Here is a 27,736-nt window from a genome sequence, read left to right on the forward strand (position 1 = left end):
TTTATCTTTATTTTGATGTAAAAAAAATTTTTTTATGTTATTTAAAAGTGGTGTCCCTAATGATTTGAAAATTTCCCATGAAAAGATACGTTTTTCCTACATAACTTAACCAAATTCAATGATGACGAGTGGTAGTAAAAAATTCCTATAAAATTCATTATTGCAGTGACATTATTTCGCCATGTCCCATGTTATTTTTGTATAATTATTCTTTCTGAAGGTGCAAAAAAAAATATTTTAAGTTTGCATTTGATGGTGTCCCTGGAAGTTTGAATATGGTGATTATTTCGTTATCAAACGTCAATTCATGTATACGTATATTGTAAAGAACTGAAACCGATATCTATACGTACCATATTGGGAAAGACGGAAAATGTTTGATATAAGATAGCGTCGAAACTTTAAAAAAAAAATAATAATATTAATCATTTTTCAATTATTGTTTAAAATAAATTCATGATGACGAAAATGTTAAATTGAATTTTAGTCCCGATTAAAAATTGTTGAAATTTTAAACATTATCCGGATAATTTAGATATATAGATAGAACTTAAACACATTTTGTATGATTAGAAAATTGCTAATGAATTACAAAGAGCTTATTTGCAGTACACATGCACCTAATGACAAAGGAAACAATGTGAATTAATTAACTTGAAATGCAAAGCATTTGTGTATTGCTATTTAAGTGTTGTAGGGTTCGGGAAAATTAATATTAATGATTTAATTGTTTTTCTTTCTCGTAAACACTTATTATGTATAATACATATTTTATTTATTGGAAGGAAAAAGCTATGTACAAGTATCGTTTATTGTGTTCTTATCTTAACCATATTAAGGTGTGAATCTAAACAATAACCACCCGCTGTTTTATCATCTGCCAGCTATTCAATTAATGAAAGATGTAGACCGACATTCATGCTGATTTTGAATATCATTTGACAGTACTAGTTTAATGTACACTTAACGTATAACTCCGTCAACTTCTGTACTCAGGGATGTTTATACATGAACATATATAGCCCCGTCTAGCATGTCTAGTGTGCACGAGAGATTTAACTAAAATTTTGAATGTTGAAATATTGGAATGATTCGTTCATTGTTGAAGACCCTATATCAACTGTCAAGATGTAGAACAGGAATAAAAGCCCTGTTCATTGATAATTTTCTATGTTTTCTATGTATTGTGTGCGATTTTGTCCCATGTACATTTACTCCATATCCTTTTATTTTCTATCCAATATGTTAATTGTGCATCTAGAACATTCAAATGTCCGATGATATATAAAAAAAAAAGACTTATTCAACAGTTAAATTATAATAATAAATCCAAAAACAGTTGGGCACTCTCTTTGACATATCATTTGATATGTGCAACAGGTTTTCTGATATTTCAAAAATAATATTACTTTGCCTTTCAATATCAGTGTAATCATTTCTATCAGACCATACTTTTTCTATGAATGAAGGTAGATGTGGGGTATAAGTAAATGCAGAAGTCATGAACTTCTGGTAAATGAGATAGCAACCCAACCATGCACATAAATAACTTAGACATCTAGAGAGCAAAATATAGCCTTCTCCAAAAGACAGGCTCTTACAGGGCAACTTCAATACTCAACAATAGACATGCCTTTATAAAAATGTCAGGATCTAAATCGCACAGAGTCTATACGTTCAATGTGAATTTAAAAGGTGTTTGCTTACATCCTCGTTTTTCAGTCTCTGGTGGATTGTTTTCTAATATTGACAATAATACTACATCTTCTTATTTTTCTTAAGGTCTGTTATAAACACAAACATTCTCCAAATAACGAAAACAAATAAGATATGAAACACGACAACTACTTACGAGGTCCCCAAATTTTGACAGGTACTAGTACATGTATATGGAAATGTGTTCGAGTTAAACTTACTTTTGTAGGTCTCAACCCTCCCCCTTTTGAATCTCAGTATAGATTAACAGAACGTGCATAAAAGAAAATACAAAACAGACAAGTTCTAGAAAAGAACTTAACTCTGGTTTGTTTAAGTTTATGCCACACATCTTATTTTTGGTACGTAAATTTGCTATCATATGCCTTTTTTCACAGTTAATCGTCTAAGTTCCAATTCGCCTCCTATTAGTGTCTATATAAAAATGATTGTCCCACATGAGTGCATATTAAATATTTTTGAAAATCTATTTTGCCGGGTTATGTGATTACAAAATTATTTTGGATAGACATGTATTGTTTATAGATATAAGAAGATGTGGTATGAGTGCCAATGAGACAAATTTCCATCCAAGTCAAAATTTATAAAAGTAAACCATTATAGGTCACAGTACGGTCTTCAACACGGAGCCTTGGCTCACACCGAACAGTAAGCTATAAAGGGCCGTCTAAAATTCAAAGAATCCTCATACAATGGCTGTATAAAAAGTTGTATATAGCAGACCTATAATGCTTTTTTATGAACTTTTTTAGCGATTTTGCAGGTTAATATATATGAAAACATTTGTTATCTTCAACAATATGAATTGCTTTTTAAACTTGCCCGAGGAAGACGGAAAACGATCCCGGATACACATGTGAAGATGAAGCTCTATAGTTTATTGAAAAATTTAAATTCACACCGCATATGTTTTCGAAATTTATGACTGAGTTTCATATGAAATTGTATTGTGTCTGGTTTTTGCATATTACTCCCATCTTTTCTTTTCAATATGGGTTTATGTTAAGAATAAACATCATTATCTAACGGTTATACAGATACAGCGAAAATTGACACGAAGTAGGCAAATATTTCCAAAAATAGGAATTATACCAACCTGTATGTATTTCACACTAGTAAAAAAAGAAGAAAAAACGTGAGATTGCCTTTAAATTTACCTCTTTAAAATTATTGTAGCCTTAAAATTGTCAAAACTTATCAAATCGACTTTCTAAAATTCACAGGTTTAGTCTTTTTTACCCAAATCTTCTGAAAAGCGTCTCAAAATCGAAAAATGGATTTTTTAAGATTAGAAAAAAAAACCACCGCTATTTTAACTAGTTGCGATTTTAGTCTCTTTTTTTTAACTATGTTAGAACATAAATCAGGCCATTGTTTTTCTCTTTTAAATGATTTCTCATTTTTTCATACCGGGGCATTTTATAACATAACTTTTTATAAATGTATAACTGGGTTTACTCATTGTTGAATGACGTATACAGTGTCCTATAGTAACTGTTGATAACATCCTCGTATTTTGTTCTTTCAATTGACGGAAAGTTTTCATCATACCACAACTTTTTATTTATAAGCCAATATATCCATTTGTTGAATTAAGATGATACATTTCAAATGTAGGACATAAAAGCCCCGGACACGAAGATGGTACCAGAAAAAAGTCAGGTTAGAGATAGTTTGTCTCTGATTTACAATGTGAAAAACTTATTTCATAGTAATAGTTTGTGTTTTCTTGAACATTAATAATTATAAGTATATGCAACTTGTAAACAAAATTAATTCACGATAAAAGAATTCATAATGATCTAATGATTATTTAGAAAATAGGCTGCGAAAATTTGTTATTACTTGACTGGCTTTATGGTACCAAGAAATATATCCTTTGCATGAATAAAATTTGATAAGTCTTCATTTATCAATTCTAACGAACAATATCCCAAGCTGTAAAATGAATTTATGTGATAAAAAGAAAGTACTTCAATAATTTAAGTTTCTCTAATATATTCAAACGATAGTAAACAGTTTTACTATTTCATTGTGAATTTTTGTCCTATCAATTATGTGACGGTCAGGCGTGGGACTTTGTGCCATTTACTTGCAACTCGGGACTGAAAAATTACCTTTACCAGAGACATATATATGTATATATGTCTCTGCCTTTACTTATGACCTCATAATTACCATTGTAAAGTCAATCGTTTACGGTTTCAGAGGCGTATAAAACAGATAGTAAATACCTTTTTTCAGATTGTTTTTTACATAATCAAGAAGGACAAAGAAGATTCTTTTGAAAGAAAGATTTGTAATTATGCCAAATGAAAATTAAACTATGAACTTTTTTGACATAGTTAGTCGTGAATTCTTTTTAAAAAAAGGATTTAAAACTATACAAATCCTTGCTGATAGTTAACATGTTAAAGGATTCCCACTGATTACAATCAATTAGCACATATATGATCATATATAGACCATCGCGACACATATCGAGAGTTGTCTTATCTTGCGAACTGGACACCAGATGAGTCAAGGAGATTAGAAACCCAGTTCATAAGAATTATTTCTTAATTTGAGTTATCTCCCTCAAAAGTGTCCACAATTCTTGTACATGTTTTGTAATTAAATCAGGTCGTTAGTTTTCTCGTTTGAATACATTTGTCCCATCAAGTTGTCATTACGGGGCCTTCAAGTTATGCGGTATGTGTATTGCTCATTGTTGAAGGCCGTACGCGCGATGACTTATAGTTGTAAACTTCTATGTCATTTATGATCTCTTGTTTAGTGTCGTCTCATTGGCAATTATACCACATCTTCTTATTTTTATATTTATACTAAATTGTCACTTTTTTAGATCCCAACTCTCTCCCTTTAAATCCTGATTAATTGACTAACAAAACGTACATAAAAGTAAATACAATTATAACCAGGAAAAACACTTCACTCTTTAATCGCGGTTTAAAAGGTATCAACAACACAAACATATAATAATCATCATTATCGCACCGCGGGTAAATTATCACGTTGTGATTGGTTTAACGCCGTCACGTGGTGACCCCTATTGATCCGTAGGGTTTAGTAATTTTCATAGGGGGTTCATGACGTCACGTCTACTGTTAATGGTGACGTCATCTATTAATGTTGTTGTGTTTCATTGTTTCTTTTTCTACAATACGCAGCAGAAAAAGTCCCGCGTGCGATAAATTCGTTATACGGTTCACTACTGACCCCCTACGGACCATAGTGGGTGAGTAAAATCCATAGGAGATTCGGCCTCCCCCCCCCCCCCCCCCCCCCCTATGGATTTTACTAACCCTCTATGGATCCGTAGGGGGTCAGTAGCAAACCATACAGGGGCGTAGCTAGGTATCCAATCAAGTGTAGGCACAAATTGCGGCAGGGGGTCTGGGGGCCGCTTAAGGCCCCCAGCAGGTCCAGGGCAGAGCCTTGGTAGGGGGTTCAGGGGGGCGAAGCCCCCCGACGGAAAACGGTTTTCAGCATTTTAGTTGCAGAATTTTGTGTACAAAAAATATTATATTTACTGGTTATTTTATCATGATAATATACATGAAGAAAATTTCGAAGAATTATAAATAATTGGTGAATTAGAGCAGTACGATCGGAAATCTAAAAAAAAAAAAGATTTATTTCCAATATGTATTGCCTAGCGTAGATCAGCGTAGCCCTTTAATTAAGCAGTACAACCTATTTAGTATTTTCATATCTATTCCTTTCTGATTGAGGATAGTTGATATATACGTTAATTGATAGTACATATAGACGATCCTTAATTAAAAGAATAGGCACGTTAACACTAAGATTACTATATATAATAATACAATCCTTTGGGCTAGACATCGACCATCCATCTTTTGATTCTTAAATCTTCACCCCGGCCACACAAACACATACACTCACACACAGTTGATGCCCAATGCAGAAGTTCGGTTCTGTTCATACTATCGTGACAAAATTCAAGAAATTCATATTTTCTGATATCCTCTTCTGTAAAATCCCTACCTGCTTAGGAATAATTATGGTCATTACACGTAGATCTGAGAGTACTCGAAGTTACTGAAAGCTAGTTGATTGATTGATTGCTAACTTGACGTCCAGTGGCAAATAGTTATGCATGTTCAGGACAAAAACAAATTTACAATAAATACAGGTAGCCATTAGGTCCTGTAATAGGGGTCGTCCAGGATGAAGGTCTGGAAATTTGAAAATGCCATTAGAAAATTAGGAGATAACTGTATTGTACTTTAAGCTTGGCCTTCGTAAAACGTAGATTTTGCTGTCGCAAATTGAGTTTACCTATCGATGCGTAGCGGAGCTAGGTAAATGAGGGTTAATGGATAGGGACAGAAATTTTGCCTTTCAGCAGACCACCTACGGACCCCTCAAAGAGTTGTTGCAAGTATTCTTAACGTGCAAAGAGCATGGCATTCTCTCTACACTAGCCATCGGAGTTAACATCCCCTTTCTGACCATACATACAATTCTACCCAATACTCCATTCACTAAGGATGATAGACTAGTGTACATTTGATAATTAAAGAATTTTGACGACTTCACGTGCATCTACAGATAACGCTGTCATTATCTTTTTTAATACAAAAAAAAATGTTTTTGAAAAAATTATGTGTAGGTGTAACAGCCACTATGTTCCGTCAGTTACTTTGTTCCGGCGGAACTTTTCAACTAGTTATTTCGTTCCGATGGAACTTTCCAACTAGTTGTTTTATTCCGAGTGCAGTCGAAAAGTTCCGGAAAAAAGTAGCTAGTTGAAAAGTCCCGGAACAATGTAGCTAGTTGAATAGTTCTGGCGGAACAGAACAACTAGTTACATAGTTCCGAATATACCATATTTCGTTCTTTTTGTAGAAAGAGGGGGAAGAATGAGTATCAGTATATATAAGAGCAAATCATTAATTTACAAGAATACCCAACGCACTGAAAGGGGTTTCTTTGGGGACAAATATGCAAAATTTAAGTTGTATTTCATAGCTCACATAAAACGGAATAAGTTGCATTATCATGCAAATTTAGTATTCATAGTACCCTCAAGAGAGGGAAGAATACCCCCTCCTCATGTGGTTCTTTGCATCAATTCTCCAAATGGAACTTTGTGACTGGTTGATAAGTTCTATTGGAACTATTGGGCTAGTTTGTTAGTTCCGGTTTTGACTTATTTGCCAAAGAGGAACTTTGTGGCTAGTTGATAAGTTCCTTTTGACTTTTGTAATCAGTATCTTGGTTTCCCTTTGAAAGGTTCAAATATAATATGTTGCGCTTTTACTTTGCATCAATTCTCCAAATGGAACTTTCTGCCTGGTTGATAAGTTCCGTTGGAACTTTTGGGCTAGTTTGTTAGTTCCGGTTTTGACTAATTTGGCAAAAAGGAACTTTCTAACTAGTTGATATGTTCCGTTGAAACTTTTCAACTAGTCACTTTGTTCCGGTGGAACTTTTAAACCAGAGGAAGAACTAAAGTAACTACTTAATAAGTTCCTCCGGAACTTTTCGGCTAGTTAGTTCTTTCCGCCCGGAACTTTCCAACGTCGGAACAAAAGAGCATTTACATAGGCACGTGCCTAAAGTGCCTAACGGCAGCTACGCCCCTGCCGGGCGGGCATATAACTTATAATAGTATTCCATATTAAAGAACACTATAGCAGTTACATGCAGTAAACGATCGCAAAATACCTGACCTGTTCAATCGATAAGACTGGCTGTTCAATCGATAAGAAATCGTATCCTCGTACACTTTACGGTGGCTGTATTCAGTCTTATAAGATACCATATATAGCAACGTAATAAAACAGTACAGGATGACACGATTTTGATTAAGATCACATTTGTAAAAACTAATGATGAAAACATAACATCCATCGAAGTTTAAAAAGTCACTGCATACACGCGCATACAAAACCGACTGCCGTGAAATGAACATTCCGTAAGTATAGCTCATGTAACTTTACCATCAAGGAAAGACCGTTAACAATAGTAGAGGGAATATTCCGTTTGTCATACGTTTTTTGGTTCGCAGATATCCATTTGAAATTTCTAATATTAAAGATGATAAACAATCTAATTAAAATATAGTTTTCTGATTTCGTTATACTCATATGAGTATGTACGAGCACGCGAGTTAATATAAGTCTGAATTTTAATAAGCCTTGGATGATAAAAGGACAACGATACCTTAAAAAAATATAAAAACAGAAGATAAAAAAGAACCAATCAAAAATCATAAGTCGAAGAAAAACCGACAATGCGATGACAAAAGACCATCAAAAAACAATTACAGTCTACAAAACACGACATATAAAAAAAACTCATGAAAGGCTCAGCAACGCGAACCCAACAAAAAATCAGAAGTGACTTTAATGTTGTATTTAGTAAGAGAAAGAAGGGGTTGATATAGTTCTTTTTTTTTTATTTGGAAAGAATGTATATATGTGTATTATTGTAGATGAAAATGTCTATCAAGCTTAGTGCTTTGTCGGATTTTTTCTAACGATTAGCCAAAAACTTTTATTCGTAGCAGTATAAAGGAACAAATTTGCACAAAAGCAGGGCAACGTTGGTCTCGATTGGAGTACTACTAACATGACGATAAACTCTTGTAGATTTATTTTGGTTATTTCTGCCTTTCTTGCCGCTTCGTTTGTACATATCACATCTCCTTTTATTCATATACATATATATCCTAAACGGAAACAATCTGACCCATGGGTATTTGATAGACTTTGAATTTGTTTCACAAATTCTAGACTTTGTTCGATTTAGAGCTTGACATCGTGATTGCATAGACACCTATACATTCCTGAAGACTCTATGTTGATCTATGGATGTTTCTGTTTGGTTATTGGTGTCTTTTGGTTGCAGTGTCATTAACTATTATTTTATGTTTCTTTAATCACTCTGTAATGTTTATGTCATGTTGTTATTAATGTTATGCTCTTAATGGACCCTTTAATTTGTAAAAATAAAAATATTGTATTGTATTGTATTGTATTGTATTAAAGTATACCCAACATTTTGGTTTTATTGACATGTATATATAATCAAACAAAAAATAATAAATGCAGTATTCATAATTATTCCAATTGTGTATCTTTAGGCTGACATCTCTGTGTCAAATCTGGTCGAGTAACGAGCTAATCAACAACACTCCTAGGGCGTAGAGTAAAGAGCCAAGGGCAGTGACTCATTGTGATGAGCGTATATTAACGATCCATGGGGACAGCACTCGTCAATCTCTATTGTTTTTGCTGAAAAGCTCATCCGAGCTGATTGTTTTGAAATGTTTGTCAATATGCTGAATTCAAATAAAGTGTTACTTGATTAGTGATACTTAGTGTATGCCTATTCCTTTCAAAATTTCATTGTTAAGAGGTTAAATGTCACTACTAGTCCACAGATATAACAGTACACAAGTCAACAAATTTTGCAACAAGTCTCGTGATTTTAATGACTACGAAACTTTCTGATGGATTAGATTTTGTTGAAAGTATAGTAGTGAGTATCATGCATGACAGAATAGAGAAACCGGCATATCCATGCTGTACTTGAATTGTCTGCATTTGGTTGTTTTAAGTCGGTTTCAAGAGCTACCAAAAGCTAATATAAGCTGTCTGTGACATTGCAGCAAATTTAGGTATGAACTCGATTAATGGAATGTGAAGACTGACTCTCTGGAAATCTTGGATAACTGAGTTGCGACCCTTTGGACCCCAATTTGCCTCCGTTTCTCAACCCTCAATACTACACATAATCTTACTAAGATATTTTGCGATTACATGCTCCTTGTGAGCTCATAATCATTTTCAGGGAAAAAAGACATATTTTCCTATATTAAAAACCTAATATCACTGCATCTTGCAGATGACTGCTTATTAAATAGAATTGTATATAATAATTTTGATGCATAATCACTTCAAAATGATTTATCTAGTTTAGCGCAATGGGAACAGGACTGGCAGATGAATTTTAATCCTGAAAAATGTTATGTATATATATCTTAAAAAATCTTAACCCTTCTGCTCATGACTGATTATACATTAAATAATCATGTATTAAAATCTGTTAAAGCTGAGACAGTAGTAGTCTCAGGTTTAAGACAGTAAATATATATTTGGGTGTAACGATAAGCCATGGTCTTGACTTAGGTACACATATAAATAATATTACCTGTGAAGGCAAATAAAACCTTAGGCTTTCTTCGTAGAAATTTTTAAAAAAATCACTTGTCAGTCCAGTCGTCGAATATACTCTTCCCCTGTTTGGGATCCTTAAAAAAAGCAGAACATCACTCAGGTTGAGCAGATTCAGCGTATTTAGCAGCCAGATTTATCTAAAATGATTATAAAGACAGAACACCGGGTGCAGTTTCCAACATGATAAATTCTTTGCAATGGGACAGTTTACATAATAGAAGAAAAAAGCTAGATTAAAAATGCTATATCAAATTAATTGGGGTTAGAAGAAGTTCCAAAGGACAATTAAAAAAAATCTTATAGACGTACTAGGGACCAACATAATTTTTTGCAAATTGCAACTAATAATGATTTCTACAAATATTCTTTTTATCCAAACACCATCTCTGACTGGAATTTACTACCTGTCAGAAGCAATAGGTATGTCTGAAACACTTAAGTGGCATATCCACTCTAACATTTATAGGATCCACACCAACTTATTAAACCACCAAAGCCACTGTACATAATGTATATATGTTAATCAATTTTGTTATTGATTATAGTAATTTTAATTAAGTCCATATGTACATAGCACACAAGTTCTGGGAAGTTTTACACACCTACCTAGGAGTTTACTCCCGTATCTGAAAGAAGAAGAATTATCTTGTCTGGTACTGTTATACTAACCTGTCTAACTGTCAATATACTCATGTCCTAGATCTTGTATTATAATATTTTAAAATTATGCTGCTTAAATATATACTTTAAAATAAGAAAAAAAAAGTTTAATATCACTTGATTCTATTGAAAGTTATTTGTTTTGATCTTGAATTGATGGTGTTATTTTATGTCAAATGTTTATTCTTTTATAAATTTGAAGCATTGTCCCCTGGAACTGGCAAGGAACATCCTGGTTCGAGATGAGGCATTTTATATTACAACTTCCGGTGCTGAGTTCAACTTCCTTTTCCGTCTAAATTAGGTACAACACACATTGAATAAAATATATTTAGCAATCTAATGTAATCTACCAGCTTTATGTCAATAAATTATAAATATGTTCTCCATATATCAGTCAATTACTTAAGATTCACAAAATTATATATATTCATTAAGAACTGACTCCGTTGTTTATATCAAGACAACAATTCCCTAATCAGTATCCTTAAAACTGCAGCAAAAAATATACTATTCACAACACTTTTCTGTGATATAAGTAGTAACCTCGACCATTTCGTTCTTAAAAAGCGTGGTTACACACGAAAGATTACTTAAACATTAGTGAAAGACGATGGTAGGGGGCATATGTGTTTTCCAGCCGTCATTTGTCTGTCCAGTAATAGCAGTATTTGGTTTAGATTGGTGTAAGGTCCAACACTGTATTATTAATTTTTCAAGGTACTGCTATTTCAAAACAACCAAGAAAAAGAATGAAAAGATGTGCAATTTTGTACAAATACCATGGGAAGATATCCATTTGCCAGCTACATCATACATGTATTATATAACATGTATAATATTAGCTGCAGAAGTTCTTGTGATATTTTTTGACAAATTGCAGACCATTGAGCTATGGATTTTCCCTATAGTAAAACGTTCAGAATTGAGACAAGTTCAGGTCCCAATGATTTCTAAAATTTATTGTTAATGTCCCACTAATACAGTGAAGCTTGTCAATGCATATAGTTCATTTTTTTTCGATATTTTTTCTATAATACGACATACCTATTTATGTTTGAATATTCATTTCCTTGACACTATCTAATTATTTTCTTTTGTACATGTCTCTGCCTATTTTGTTTGCCAATTTGAATCTCGTCGTCAGGTCATTAATAATGGCAAACTGACAGACCAGTGCCATTGACCAACACTATCTGAAAAGAATTGTTTTTCTTATTTCTTATGAAACCTGTAAAAGTATCTCGTATTAAAATATATATAATAAATTTCATACCAATTTATTTCCAGAAAATGGTTCGGTACGCCACAGAACCAGAAAACCCTACCAAATGTAAGTACCAACCTACATTTATGCATATATAGCAATGACAGAAATTATTTTATCAAAAAAGTATTTGCTTTATGAAGGCTTATTTAAGTAATAACGTGTACATTTCAATGAAAATATTGTACATAATATTAAGCAGGTAAAAAAAATAGTCTTAATTAAAAGAAAACTGGTTCCAGTAAATGTCTTTCAGTGAACGTGTTGAAATCATATTGATTGAAAGTTCTAGAAATATATGTAATTGTATAGTTTTATATGGTATTAGTATTTGCTTGTTTCGTAAAATAGTTGTTTTAGTGTATTTCATAATTTACAAGAATGATAAACAGGGATGCTTCAAGTTTTAATTTTTTTGTTTTAGCGGCCAAGGCCAGAGGGTCATACTTGAGAGTGCATTTCAAGGTAAGGAAGTCAATAATGTACATTTTATAGGGCCAAATTTTAAAAATATTTTTTTTACCCACCACTTAAAAATGGTTTGTTCCGTTTGTTTTGTTTTTTGTTATGCCCTTCTACTAAATTTTATACAATGTAACACTTGTCCACTAGATGATATTAAAGATGGCAACAATAACCTATGAACAAGATATTATTTCTCAGCCTGTAAATCTTTGTTACACCGGACATGATCCATGTCGGTTTGATTTTTTTTCAGAACACAAGGGAAACGGCCCAGGCTGTAAAACACATGCATGTCAAAAGAGCCACAAGATACTTGAAAAATGTGATGGGCATGAAAGAATGTGTACCTTTCAGAAGATTTAATCATAGAATTGGAAGAACCGCACAGGTACATCTATAGAGAGGCACATATTTATCAATTTAGATTATAAATATTGAGTGTAATATGTTGTAAAATGTGATATTAAATTTTTCATTAATTCTTTTCTGTCAGTACTTTGTATTGTACTAAGAATCAACACTAAATTGTAACCTAAAAAAATTAACTACAAGATTAGATTGTCAATTCTCTCCAAAATGTACATGTGTAGTATTGTACATGTAATCGTCTAAGGAAATTAAATTTAACATGAATCAGCAGACTAATCAATATTTTTATACTTCAGAATTTCCTTTTGACACTATGAAAACATACAATACTGAGTCGATGCTTGCATTAAATTTTAATTTAATAAGATATAAGATAAAATGAAAAAAGTCGCCAATATTTTTAAAGATATACTCATCACTGCTTCATACCAATATACATGATATACTGTATTAAACTGTATCTGGACTGATAATTTGAGAAACATGTGAAATTTTATAAAACATTTTCATATACACAATAATAGCCTTTTAACAAGGTCAGTATTTGTTTTTGTTATTATGAAAGTTGATTGACTCAGGAAACAGTATGAAGTCAATTTACTTTTGTGGGTCGATAAAAACATGTATTGACTGATAGGGAAAGGCTTCAATTGTATTATTATAACATCATATTATTCAAACGCTACTTGACATACCATACAGATTATTCCACAGATGCTTGTCTCTAGTCTATTTCTAATCTCTTTTGCTGTATTGCTGAATATTGGCTACCTCCCATGCCACTGTAGTGATACATTTTTTGTTCATTTCAAATATTACACAATCATTGAGAAGGAAGGTGAATAATTGGATGAGATAAAATCATGTGTACCATCCTTTAGTTTCTGGATGTGCTGATGTTTAATGTCCATATGCTTTTTTGCGTGTACATTTTTCCCTTTTTGATTATGCATGTCAAAATTAAAACACATGCAAGTCTTTCATCCAACTCAGCATTGTTCAAAATCAGTCAAATCGTGTGCCCGAACTTTGCTGCTCCCCCCATTTTTGAATGCTGCCAACTCAAGTCAAATGGAATCTCTGAGCTGATGCTCTGAAATTCCTTATCAACCTCCAATCAAATAATAGCTGGAAGCTTGAATTTTTATGATCTAGTTTTGTCTTGCCTGTGTGAGATATAAGGAATAGAATCTAGCAACAGTGTAAGCTATTTGTATAAGGTTTTATATTTAAGGGTGAAGAAGAACTGGATGCCTCATACCTTATATACATGAATTTACAAATCAATAATATGATAATATAATGATGAACAATATTTGTTTTGGCAGGCAAAACAATTCAACACAACACAAGGTAGATGGCCCAAGAAAAGTGCTGAATTTCTCCTTCAGTTGTTGAAAAATGCTGAAAGTAATGCTGAATACAAGGTATGTCATGTGATATGGACAAGCAAAATATCTGGAATGATAGCAAGGTTGTTAATGAACGAATAAATTTCATTAAATGAGACAAAATTTACCTGTCTAAGACATTTGTGGATTAGAACGTCCCATGTTCTGGTGCAATGATAGTGACAGGAATAATAACCATAGGCTCTGTGCTGAAATTCTTCACCATGAATTGACGAGCCCCGTTACCTATGAACACAATATAAAGAATTTCAAAGTCTTTAAAAAATAAGTAATTCCTAAGGAACTCTTATTTGGAGCTCTGAAACTGATTTCTTCAACACATTTTCATTGACATAAAAATTATATTTTTTGTGGTGACAACATTAAAGATCAAGGTCAGAGCAATTTGATAGAATGAAATTGGGGAAAAATTGAGTTTCCTATAAATGGGCGAGAATTTTGGGAAAGTTATTGTCTCATTGGCAATCATAACACATTTCTTCATTTTATTTTGGTATTGGGTAATATCAATTTTGAGCTCTAATACAGATCTGTACCAATCTCTGTTAGGTTAATTAATGCCTTTGATTGAAAAGATTTCTAGGTCAAAATACAAAAATATTTGATTTGAGTATTCCCTACTTAACCTGATTTTTGTGTCTCTAAATGGCTAAACAATAGTTTTTATTAGTCCCCTACCGACGAAGTCGAAGGGGACTTTAGGTTTGCACTCTGTCAGTCTGTCCATCCGTCAGTCAGGCAAATCAGCTTTCCACACTTTTTTTCTTCATATTTGGTATATAGTTTTGCCATGACAAGTTATAGATCAAGTTCGAATTTTGTTCAGGTCCGATGATTTAGTCCAGAGTTATGGACCATAACTCTGGACCATATCTAATGTTAGAGTACTATGTTAAACCATGGGCGTGTTTTTTTGTTCTTCGGTAGTGAGCCAGAAGAGGTCCATTTCTGTTTTTTTGCATAGGGAAGATCTTCTGGCTCTCTTCCACCTCTTCTTTTTTGATAGGTAGTTTAGACGGCAGAGGCACATAACAAACATGGCGTCGTTTAGTCTAAATGACATTGATAAATTTATGAATGCAGATATATTAGAATGTGAGCTGTGTTATAAACGTTTTTATGGTATGACAGTCTTAGTAGGACATCCCTGTAGGACGATAAGCTGGATAAATATAAGAACTACACGGACAATAACAGTTAAGGGACGACAATTTGATATTCTAGGGAAAGGATTTTGATTGATTGGTGTTTAACGCTACTTTCAACACTAAGTTGGGCTATTCCGTGGTGGTCAGTTTAAATTATAGATGAAGGATGGGGAAGGGAAGAGGGCATTATTAACTTTTTTAATCTGTCGCTAATTATGCCTATTTTTCAGCTCTTACCAGGCAACCATATTCATAAATGAAATCCTCCTGTCCCCCACCCCAATAAATGAATAAATATCATATGGTTTTTCTTCTTATTTAACACAAGTTTAAATTGATTGATTGTTTGTTGCTAATTTTTAACGCCCAGTGACAAATATGTCATGCATGTTCAGGACTCGGTTCAGGAAAACACGAGTTTAAAAGTCAGGTATATAATAAAAAAACGAAGAGATGTATGATTGCTAATGAGGCAACTATCCACCGGAGTTTAAATATGAAGTGGATGTAAGCAATTATAGGCAACAGTAATTAAGGCCTTCAACAATAACAAACTCGATACTGTATTAAAAGTCGTCTATAAAAGGCCCGACGTGAAAAGTGTGAGAAACAATTCAAACGAAAAAATTAACGGCCTAATTATACATAACAAAATAATTTACAAAATATCAAATATGAGTCGAGAAATGAACCAACGACAACCACTAAACTACAGGCTCCTGACTTGGGACAGGCACACAAAGAATATGGCAGGGTTGATATAAAAACGAAGATTGCCAATGAGACAACCCTCCACAAGAGACCAAATGACACAGCAATTAACAGCTATAGGTCACCATACGGCCTTCAACAATAAGCAAAGCCCATACCGCATAGTCAGCTATAAAAGGCCCCGAAATCACAAATGTAAAACAATTCAAACGAGAAAACTAACGGTCTAATTAATGTACAAAAAAAATGAACGAAAAACAAATATGTAACACAGCAAAAAACGACAACCACTGAATTACAGGCTCTTGACTTGGGACAGGGACATACATACAGAATGTGGCGGGGTTAAACATGTTAGCGGGATCCGGCCCAACCCGCCCCCTAACCTTGGACAGTGGTGTAACAGTACAAGAACATGTTTGTGAGCGCTTAACCCACCCCGAAGCTGGGACAGTGGTGTAATAGTACAATATAAGAACAACCTGCACAAATCAATTGCAATTAGATTAACTCGAAAAATCGGTACGAGACACACACAAAAAACTTACATTAAGACAATAGACACAAAGCACCGAAATAAGAGTATTTGCAATTACTGGAAAATTATTTAAAGCTAATTACAACTAGTACTGAAATAAATCTTGTTCTCCCAGACTGAAGTATCAATCAGTACACAACCAATAGATTTATTAAAAAAAAAGAATAAAAAGAGTCTGAGAAATGTCTGGTATACATTGTATACTTGCATATGAAGATCCATATACAATGAAAATTTTTGAAAAGTGGTGGTCCGAAGGTTTTGACCATCGAAATTTTGCAATAGAAATAATAGTTAGGACCAGAAGATTTTCTTCAAGGACCACCAGAGAAAAATGATTTTGAGAACTTTCCGATATCTTTGCCTTATACAAAAATAATCCAGTTTGGTTACTTTAAAAAAAAATTGGATAGACAAGATGTCCTTTTTTATCATATTCGAGACAAACATTGACGAATTTTTGTGCAGTTTAAGATTGTTCTTAAAAATCAAATAGTGATTTGTCTAGCAAAATTGAGTTAGAAGAAAGAACAAAGAAAAATGTCACGAACAGAGCACACTTTTACAGTCATGTCTACCGGACGTATCTTAATTTTCTATAAAATCATCGTAAACTTCATTTATATCACCCAACATAACAAAAATCTGCTATATTCGACGGCAAATTGAATTTTTGTTTTTTTGATCTTCCGTAGAATATCTCCAGAAGAGGTCCTGATTCATTTTTTTGGACTCTTCACCAGAAGACATTCTGGAGATGTGCAGAAGAGACCAATAAAACACGCCCCATATATCTGTACAAAGGGAGATAACTAATTTTTTAAAAGAAATTCTTTGGTAAATTATTTGAAGAATTTTTTGGCAGGTTTGTTTGTTATTTTGTATAAACTAATTTTCTGAATGCTATATATATATAAAAAAAATTATGAAGTGAAATCCTTTAATTAGATAATAATCTATTTTTATTAATGTATATATTACATTACATTACATTGTGTAGATAGAAATTGTTGACATTTTATAGATAAGTTACAAATCTATATTACTTTGTGACAAATAAAAGAAAAAATATTTGGAACTATTAATTATATTTGATTATAATTTGAAAATAGATATACACTGTATTACATCATATCTAATTTTAGAGAACTATTAATCACATCTAATGTTAAATTTTTCATCATGCTTGAAGATATTGATTGCTAATTGGTATATAGTTTTATCACGACTATTTATACAGATCAAGTTTGAAATTTTGTTTCGGTCTGATAATTTTGTGCAGAGTTATGGTCCTTGGACTTGAAAAATTCACTCATTTAATCAGTTTTCCACATTGTTTTTAGTCATGCTTGAAGATATTGACTTGATATTTTCTTTTTGTTTACACCATGACAAGTTATAGAACAAGTTAGCTTTTTGTTCCAGTATAATGATTTTTTTCCCCGGTAGGGGACTATGTATTGCCATGCAATACTCTCAGAATGCTTGTTATTTTGGTAGTGTATTGTGACAAAATTGCCAGTGGTCCCAAATATAAAAGGAAGAAAAATTGCTATGTATAAAAGATGTATACAATCTTTCCAACCTGTCTAAGACATTTGTGGATTAGAACGTCCCATGTTCTGGTGCAATGATAGTGACAGGAATAATAACCATAGGCTCTGTGCTTTAATTCTTCACCATGAATTGTCGAGCCCCGTTACCTATGAACACAATATAAAGAATTTCAAAGTCTTTAAAAAAAATGTTTCCAAAGCATTCCTTATTTAGAACTACAATTTGTATGACCCTAATGTTTTATAAGAATTTTTTGTATACCTTATCAATAACATAATTTGAACTTTTGGGGTCATTTCAGAAAAGGTAAAGTTCAGAACACATGATTGAATGAAATTGGAGTAAAAATTGTTTTCCTAAAGACATCTATTGAACCATTATGTCCATTCTTCTAAAAATTGCTGAATATGCCTCTTGCAAAGAACGAAGCAATACACATTTTGGAATGATAGATGACAGGTGAAGGTCACAATACCTTTTAAATAGATTGAACATTTGTAAAAGTTATTGTCTCTCTGCCAATCTTGACACATTTCTTTATTTTCATTTTGTGTTTGGGTATTATATATTTTGAGCTATATGTCAGATCTGTTCCTGTCTTTGTTAGGTTTTATCAGTCTTGGAGTGAAAAAAGGTACTTGGCAAAATTACAAAATATTTGTTTTAATCTATCATCACTATGGCAAAGGTCAAGGTTACAACAGCAATTAATAGGCTGATATTTGGACAAATGTTTTGTTATTCAGTATTTGATATAAATTGTCAGCAGCCACACAAATATGTTTCTCCTGCTACAAATTCTTAAAGATTACAATCATGATGCTTCTGTAATTTTACAAGATTTATCAAAGACAAATGGACTTTTAATTGATAATTTTCATTGCTATGTATAAAAAATGTATACAATCTTTCCAACCTGTCTAAGACATTTGTGGATTAGAACGTCCCATGTTCTGGTGCAATGATAGTGACAGGAATAATAACCATAGGCTCTGTGCTGTAATTCTTCACCATGAATTGTCGAGCCCCGTTACCTATGAACACAATTAACATGTAGATAGTAATTTTTTACACAAAGGACTACATTGTTTAGTTGGTAACAGGTCTCTTTAATTATTTTAGGGTTTAGATGTTGATCACTTAGTGATTGAACACATAATGGTTAATGAGGCTCCCAAGATGAGAAGGAGAACATACAGAGCTCATGGTCGAATTAACCGTAAGTATTGACCTTAAACTCATTAATGGTTCCACTTAATTGCTTCATTACTAAATTCTGATAATCTGTATTGCAGCGTTCTCCCCAGAAATTTTGGATAGCATCACATTTGGCGTTAAAAAAAAATTTCAATGTCATTTGTCGTGTTGCGGCGATGCTCTATTTCCTTTTTGTTATGTTTATATTGTTTAATTGATAACTGAGAATACAAATAAACTATAACAGTTGTTTCAGTTTATGTTTTCTATATTAATTTATAGTTACAGAATTATTTTTTTCCTCTTGGGCCAAATAAAAATATATGTGTGGTTCCAGTAACATTGTACACTACCTACCCAACTAAATATCTAGTAAAAAAAAAAAGAACTGGTTTTTATATAAAAAAGAAAGAGAAAGTATCATATAGCAATAAAATTTCAATTAAAAAACTATTTTCTTTATCATGTCTATGAAATTCATTGTTTCTTGGTACTCAATGTTTTAGTCCCAGTTGTTTCTTTATATCAAAATGATATGTATTTTGAACAAAGTTTAATCAGTATATTGAAACAATGCATTTCCAAAATGAATACATTTAGCAAGGAGATCTAACAAATAGTCTGTTAATGCGTGTGGAATGCGTAGTTTTCTCTTTTGGGGTCATTTTTATACGACCGCAAAAAAATTTTTGTGGTCGTATATTGGTATGACGTTGGCGTCGTCGTCCGGCGTCTTCGTCCGAATACACATTAGTTTTCGCACTCTAACTTTAGTTTAAGTGAATGGATCTCAATGAAATTTTACCATAAGGTTCAATACCACAAAAGGAAGGTGGGGATTGATTTTGGGGGTTATGGTACTAACAGTTAAGGAATTAGGGGCCAAAAGGGGCCAAAAATAAGCATTTTTGTAACTTCCAGACATAACTTGTGTGTAAGTGTATGGATCTCTCTGACATTGTACCACAAGGTTCCATATCACAAAGGGAATGCTGGGATTGATTTTGGGGGTAATTGCCTCCAAATTTTAGGAATTAGGGGCCAAAAAGGGGCAAAAAACAAGCATATTTCTAGTTTCATGACAATATCTTGTTTGTAAGTGTATGGATCTTTATGAAATTTTACTACAAGGTTCCATATCACAAAGGGAATACTGGGATTGATTTTTGGGGTAATTTCCTCCAAATTTTAGGAATTAGGGGCCAAAAAGGGGCAAAAAACAAGCATTTTTCTAGTTTCATGACAATAACTTGTTTGTAAGTGTATGGATCTTTATGAAATTGTACTACAAGGTTCCATATCACAAAGGGAAGGCTGGGATTGATTTTGGGGGTTTTCCCTCAAAATTTTAGTAATTAGGGGCCATAAAAGGGCAAAAAAAACATGCATTTTTCTAGTTTCAGGACAATAACTTGTGTGTAAGTGTATGGATCTTTATGAAATTGTACTGCAAGGTTCCATATCACAAAGGGAAAGCTGGAATTGAGTTTGGGGGTAATTGCCCTAAACGTTTAGGAATTTGGGGCCAAAAAGGGGCCAAAAAACAAGCATTTTTATACGACCGCAAAAAAATTTTTGTGGTCGTATATTGGTATGACGTTGGCGTCGTCGGCGTCGTCGTCCGAATACACATTAGTTTTCGCACTCTTAACTTTAGTTTAAGTGAATGGATCTCAATGAAATTTTACCATAAGGTTCAATACCACAAAAGGAAGGTGGGGATTGATTTTGGGGGTTATGGTACTAACAGTTAAGGAATTAGGGGCCAAAAATAAGCATTTTTGTAACTTCCAGACATAACTTGTGTGTAAGTATATGGATCTCTCTGACATTGTACCACAAGGTTCCATATCACAAAGGGAATGCTGGGATTGATTTTGGGGGTAATTGCCTCCAAATTTTAGGAATTAGGGGCCAAAAAGGGGCAAAAAACAAGCATTTTTCTAGTTTCATGACAATAACTTGTGTGTTAGTGTATGGATCTCTCTGACATTGTATCACAAGATTCCATATCACAAAGGGAATACTGGGATTGATTTTTGGGGGTAATTTCCTCCAAATTTGGGGAATTAGGGGCCAAAAAGGGGCAAAAAACTAGCATTTTTCTAGTTTCAGGACAATAACTTGTGTGTTAGTGTATGGATCTTTATGAAATTGTACTGCAAGGTTCCATATCACAAAGGGAAAGCTGGGTTGGAGTTTGGGGGTAATTGCCCTAAACGTTTAGGAATTAGGGGCCAAAAAGGGACAAAAAAACAAGCATTTTTCTAGTTTCCAGACAATAACTTGTGTTCAAGTGAATGGATCTCTCTAAAATTGTACTGCAAGGTACCATACCACAAAGGGAAAGCTGGGATTGAGTGTGGGTTCGATGAATCATAAGGGGGTTCAAAAAATTTGGGGGGGGGGGGGGATTTTTTTTTCCTTTTTTTTCTTAAAATTTTCCATTTTAAATTGGTTATTTCTGATTTATATATAAAAGCAAATAATAATGATATGGTTTGAATAGCATACATGTGAACCTCCCGACAGGAGTACAATAATCCTGTTTTCAGGAGTCTCCTCCCGACCTCCGGTTGAAGAGGAAAATTATAATCCCGTGTATGAAATTTTTCATGAATGAAAAATTTCTGCCCAACATATCATCTCAGGCATCTGGTGTAACTCACATTACCTGAAGTTATATTTTACCTGTAAATCAATTAACATGCATAATTATATGGCTTCACTTGTCAGCTTGGGTGTCAAACATACTGGTAATCAACGATTTTTTACCTCAGGCTAACTGCCGTTGTGTAACAAAAACTGTGTATTTATTGGGTTACTTCCCTTGATTTATCCTGTTTTAAGTTACTTTCCTTTTAATAATGAAAATTTTTAAAAGAATATAAATAAAATATAAATTGAACAAATAATCATAAAAGGATGGTAAATAAATGATTTTAAATGTCTTAGGACAAATAAAAAAATAATAATTTGAAAATTATTTGAGGATTCTATACTTCCTTTCAAGGCTTAAATTGAAATTTATATAATAACTATGACCCTTGTTTTTACAGTTAGAATGATTTTCTGAGTATGCAAACAAAAGCTATTTGCAGATAGTTAAACAAATGTTCTGGTTGCAATAAATGTTTTATAGAATATGAAGTAAAAAATTTAAAGAACATACTGAAAAAAAAAAAATGTTAGATTGAACATGTAAAATATAAAGATGGAGAAACTTTATAAGTACAAGGGTACTATAAACATAATAAATTGGATGGAACGTTGAAGAAAACACACTTTAAAAGACCATTTTTACAGCACACGGTTACATTTACGACAAAATTTATGTCGATTAAAAACCTCCTGATCTGAGTCCTAATCTCCTGACCAAAATTTCCCAATCTCCTGATCTGAGTTTCACAGTCCATCACATATATGAATAGGTAAATTAAAAAATTATAAGTTCTTAGACCACTTTCATTCTGTGTCAGAAACCTATGCTGTGTCAAATATTTAATTACAATCCAAATTCAGTGCTGTATCAAGCTTGAATGTTGTGTCCATACTTGCCCCAACTGTTCAGGGTTTGACCTCTGCGGTCGTATCAAGCTGCGCCCCAGCGGAGCATTTTATTCTAGTTTCCAGACAATAACTTGTGTTCAAGTGTATGAATCTCTCTGAAATTGTACTGCAAGGTACCATACCACAAAGGGAAAGCTGGGATTGAGTTTGGGGGTGATGAATCATAAGGGGGTTCAAAAAATTGGGGGGGGGGGGATTTTTTTTTCCTTTTTTTTTCTTTAACATTTTCCATTTTAAATTGGTTATTTCTGATTTATATATAAAATTTCTGATTTATATATATAATAGCAAATAATAATGATATGGTTTGAATAGGCATACATGTGAACCTCCCGACGGGAGTACAATAATCCCGTTTTCAGGGGTCTCCTCCCGACCTCCCGTTGAAGAGGAAAAAATCCTGTGTATGAAATTTTTCATGAATGAAAAATTTCTGCCCAACATATCATCTCAGGCATCTGGTGTAACTGACATTACCTGAAGTTATATTTTACCTGTAAATCAATTAACATGCATAATTATATGGCTTCACTTGTCAGCTTGGGTGTCAAACATACAGGTAATCAACGATTTTTACCTCAGACTAACTGCCGTTGTGTAACAAAAACTGTGTATTTATTGGGTTACTTCCCTTGATTTATCCTGTTTTAAGTTACTTTCCTTTTAATAATGAAAATTTTTAAAAGAATATAAATAAAATATAAATTGAACAAATAATCATAAAAGGATGGTTATTAAATGATTTTAAATGTCTTAGGACAAATAAAAAAATAATAATTTGAAAATTATTTGAGGATTCTAGACTTCCTTTCAAGGCTTAAATTGAAATTTATATAATAACTATGACCCCAATTTTACAGATAAAATGATTTACTGAGTTTGCAAATAAAAACTATTTGCAAGAGAAAAAAAAAAAATAAAAACTATTTGCAGATAGCTAAACAAATGTTCTGGTTGCAATGATTGTTTTATAGAATATGAAGTAAAAAATTTAAAGAACATACTGGAAAAATACAATGTTAGATTGAACATGTAGAATATAAAGATGGAGAAACTTTATAAGTACAAGGGTACTATAAACATAATAAATTGGATGGAAAGTTGAAGAAAACACACTTTAAAAGACCATTTTTACAGCACACGGTTACATTTACAACAAAATTGATGTCGATTAAAAACCTCCTGATCTGAGTCCTAATCTCCTGACCAAAATTTCCCAATCTCCTGATCTGAGTTTCACAGTCCATCACATGTATGAATAGGTAAATTGAAAATTTTTAAGTTCTTAGACCACTTTCATTCTGTGTCAGAAACCTATGCTGTGTCAAATATTTAATTACAATCCAAATTCAGTGCTGTATCAAGCTTGAATGTTGTGTCCATACTTGCCCCAACTGTTCAGGGTTCGACCTCTGCGGTCGTATCAAGCTGCGCCCCAGCAGAGCATTTTATTTCTGTCTACTGTGCCATTTGTGCATCTGTAGTTATTATCGTAAAAATACGGATTTTTGTCATATCTGGTCCGGTTCCGATCCGTAGTTTACACAAATATTTCAATGGCGGCCGAAGAAAAATTAACGAAAATAAACAATGTTTGACAAGGGATTGGGAATAAATATGACGCTTTTAATGCATTAAATGGATGAAACATTAACTAAAGCTAATTCTGAATCACTTTCTAAAGAAGTATCAAACTTATTTAGCTCAAAATCAAAATGTTTAATATACGCTCTTGATTAACAAGTAGTACCGGAAGGGAAAGAAAATAATATATTGAAAGTTGTAAAAACAAACGACCAAACCTCTTTTCTAAAGAGATTAATTGTTTGTATCTTTGAATTTACATTATGCAAACGTAGATTTCGAATTGTTTATGATTTTCTGATTACATTTTCTCAATGTCAAAATTTGTGATTGGACCACATGGTATTAGTCATGTCATAAGTGTCAGCTTGGGGTATTCGTATCTAAATAGTTATCACCCAAAGGGCAATTAGCACCTATTTAATCACTCTAAATTGCCTCTATTGTCCGACTTTAAGGGATTACAATTAAAGGTGATATAATATTTATGATCAAAATTTAGGACATGGTTTTTACGGACAAGAAAAATAGCATCCTCAAAATAATTATAGCGTCGTGGAAATTATTATAACATCACGGGAAAAAAATATAGCGTCTCGGTGCCGCGACACTAAAACAGCCTGGGGAGAACACTGTGTATTGGTACATAATCTTGCACCCTTTTTATACGACCGCCAAAAAATTTTTGTGGTCATATATTGGTATGACGTTGGCGTCGTCGTCGTCGTCCGAAGATGCATTGGTTTTCGCACTCTAACTTTAGTTTAAGTGAATGGATCTCTTTGAAATTTTACCATAAGGTTCAATACCACAAAAGGAAGGTTGGGATTGATTTTGGGGGTTATGGTACCAATAGTTAAGGAATTAGGGGCCAAAAATAAGCATTTTTGTAACTTCCAGACAGAACTTGTGTGTTAGTGTATGGATCTCTCTGACATTGTACCACAAGGTCCCATATCACAAAGGGAATGCTGGGATTGATTTTTGGGGTAATTGCCTCCAAATTTTAGGAATTGGGGCCAAAAAAGGGGCAAAAAACAAGCATTTTTCTAGTTTCATGACAATAACTTGTGTGTAAGTGTATGGATCTTTATGAAATTGTACTACAAAGTTCCATATCTCAAAGGGAAAGCTGGAATTGAGTTTGGGGGTAATTGCCCAAAACGTTTAGGAATTAGGGGCCAAAAATAAGCATTTTTCTAGTTTCCAGACAATAACTTGTGTTCAAGTGTATGGATCTCTCTGAAATTGTACTGTAAGGTACCATACCACAAAGGGAATGCTGGGATTGATTTTGGGGGTAATTGCCTCAAATTTTAGGAATAAGGGGCCAAAAAGGGGCAAAAAAACAAGCATTTTTCTAGTTTCAGGATAATAACTTGTGTGTAAGTGTATGGATCTTTATGAAATTGTACCACAAGGTTCCATATCACAAAAGGAAAGCTGGGTTTGAGTTTGGGGGTAATTGCCCTAAACGTTTAGGAATTTGGGGCCAAAAAAACAAGCATTTTTCTAGTTTCCAGACAATAACTTGTGTTCAAGTGTATTGATCTCTCTGAAATTGTACTGCAAAAACCTATGCTGTGTCAAATATTTAATTACAATCCAAATTCAGTGCTGTATCAAGTTTGAATGTTGTGTCCATACTTGCCCCAACTGTTCAGGGTTCGACCTATGGGTCTTATCAAGCTGCGCACAGCGGAGCATTTTATTCACCACTGAAATTGGTGGAAAATTTTTTTTTTGGTCACTTGTTGGAAACATCCATTGAAACTCCTGTTATTTTAAGCCTTGTGTGATTGTTTGTAGTAGTTGTAAATATTTGTGAATGATTCTAAAACACTTCAATAGTGTTTAAAACGCCAAAATCACAGGAAAAGTTGTCATTAACTGGAAATTGAAACAGCATGTGTAATTCAGTAAATCGCAAACAAACATCTAAAACATTACAATTTTTTTTTTTTTAATTTCTAGCTTATAGTACTCTATAAACCGCAACCCTGTTTTAGTCTCGCCTTGACAGAGTTAAAAAGCGAGACAGGTAATGCTGTTTCCGGCGTCAACAATGTATTAGTTTGTGATCAAGTCTAGTTTATGGTGAACCACTTGTGGTAGGTCAATGATATTTGGTATGCAGTTGTATTAGCATTGGCACATGTCATTACCATGGTGATTATTTGGCCCCACCCCCTCAGTCATGGTCTATTGACTTTGAAACTTTGCTTAGTTTACATGTATTAGTTTGTGCTTAGGTCAGTTTATGGGGAACCACTACTGGTAGGTCAATGATATTTGGTATGCAGTTGTATAAGCATTGGCATATCTCATTTCCATGGAGATTATTTAGCCCTGCCTCCTCAGTCATGGTCTATTGACTTTGAAACTTTTGCTTAGTTAACATGTATTAGTTTGTGATTTTAAGTTTAAAATGAACCACTAATGTTAATTCAACGATATTTGGTATGCAAATGTATTGGCATTTGCAAGTTTCATTTCCATGGAGATTATATAACCCCACCCCCTCATTATGATTCATCGACTTTGAAACTTTTACATAATTTACAAGTTAATGTTTGTTTTTAGGTTTGTCAATGATATTTGGTATGTAGTTGTATTAGAATTGGCACATCTCATTTCCATGGAGATTGTTTAGCCCTGTATACTTCAGTCATGGTTCATTGACTTTGAATATTTGCATAACTTACATGTTAAAGTATTGCTATTTTAATTTCAACATTTGCATGATCAAAATAACAAATAGGCGAGACATATCTATGTGTTAACAGTTTATGCAATTTTAATATTAGAGTAAACGACTGGGTTATACATGGCGTAATACGGTACTATATTTTTTATGACAATAAAAATTTATTTTATCATTTCAGCCTACATGAGCAGTCCCTGCCATATAGAAGTTATCTTGGCAGAAAGAGAAATAGCAGTACCTAAACCTGGAGGTACAGAGGAGGAACCAACAAAGAAAAAAGTTTCTCAGAAAAAACTCAAAAAGCAGAAAATGATGATGAGAGACTAAATATTTTAAATAAATTGTGGTTCCAAATGATTTATATCTTCAACTATTAGCCAAATAGTATTCATATATTTAGTTTTACCTACATTCCTCAGGGATTACTTTACAACCAACACATAATCAGTAATCATTAGTCCAATCTTTGTAAAATAAATCTATAACAATAAAGTGAGGAATTGTCATTAAAGTCCTTCATACATCGGCGATAAAAAATAAGCTAGAAAACACAGTTTAAGGGATATAGTCTATCAATAGTTCATTTATTTCTTGTCTTCTGTTCTCATCACTTTGTAATGTG

At 33.1% G+C, this 27,736-nt stretch overlaps 1 protein-coding gene and 2 long non-coding RNA genes across 3 annotated transcripts; all 3 read left to right on the forward strand.

Annotated features, from left to right (window-relative positions):
• Positions 1–11,806: 11,806 nt before the first annotated feature.
• LOC127735538 (60S ribosomal protein L17-like) lies at positions 11,807–27,471 on the forward strand. The gene is made up of 6 exons (XM_052245753.1): positions 11,807–11,922; positions 12,281–12,321; positions 12,575–12,709; positions 14,019–14,117; positions 19,179–19,275; positions 27,293–27,471. The coding sequence occupies exons 1-6, from the start codon at positions 11,814–11,816 to the stop codon at positions 27,439–27,441; spliced, it is 630 nt and encodes a 209-aa protein (XP_052101713.1). The 5' UTR covers positions 11,807–11,813; the 3' UTR covers positions 27,442–27,471.
• LOC127735541 (uncharacterized) lies at positions 19,918–21,600 on the forward strand. Its single transcript, XR_007998442.1, has 2 exons — positions 19,918–20,545; positions 20,708–21,600. It is a non-coding gene; the product is annotated as an uncharacterized LOC127735541 (long non-coding RNA).
• On the forward strand, positions 21,673–23,746 carry LOC127735546 (uncharacterized). The gene is made up of 2 exons (XR_007998447.1): positions 21,673–22,009; positions 23,383–23,746. It is a non-coding gene; the product is annotated as an uncharacterized LOC127735546 (long non-coding RNA).
• Positions 27,472–27,736: the final 265 nt, after the last annotated feature.

Source organism: Mytilus californianus, unplaced genomic scaffold, assembly GCF_021869535.1.
Source record: "Mytilus californianus isolate M0D057914Y unplaced genomic scaffold, xbMytCali1.0.p SCAF_3, whole genome shotgun sequence".
Taxonomy (NCBI): Eukaryota; Metazoa; Mollusca; class Bivalvia; order Mytilida; family Mytilidae; genus Mytilus; species Mytilus californianus.

Coding starts and splice junctions, on each gene's coding strand:
- LOC127735538 (XM_052245753.1), top strand. CDS start 11,814: ATGAAACCTGTAAAAGTATCTCGTATTAAAATATATATAATAAATTTC. Junction 11,923..12,280: donor ACCAGAAAACCCTACCAAAT/GTAAGTACCAAC, acceptor TTTTTGTTTTAG/CGGCCAAGGCCAGAGGGTCA. Junction 12,710..14,018: donor GAATTGGAAGAACCGCACAG/GTACATCTATAG, acceptor TTGTTTTGGCAG/GCAAAACAATTCAACACAAC.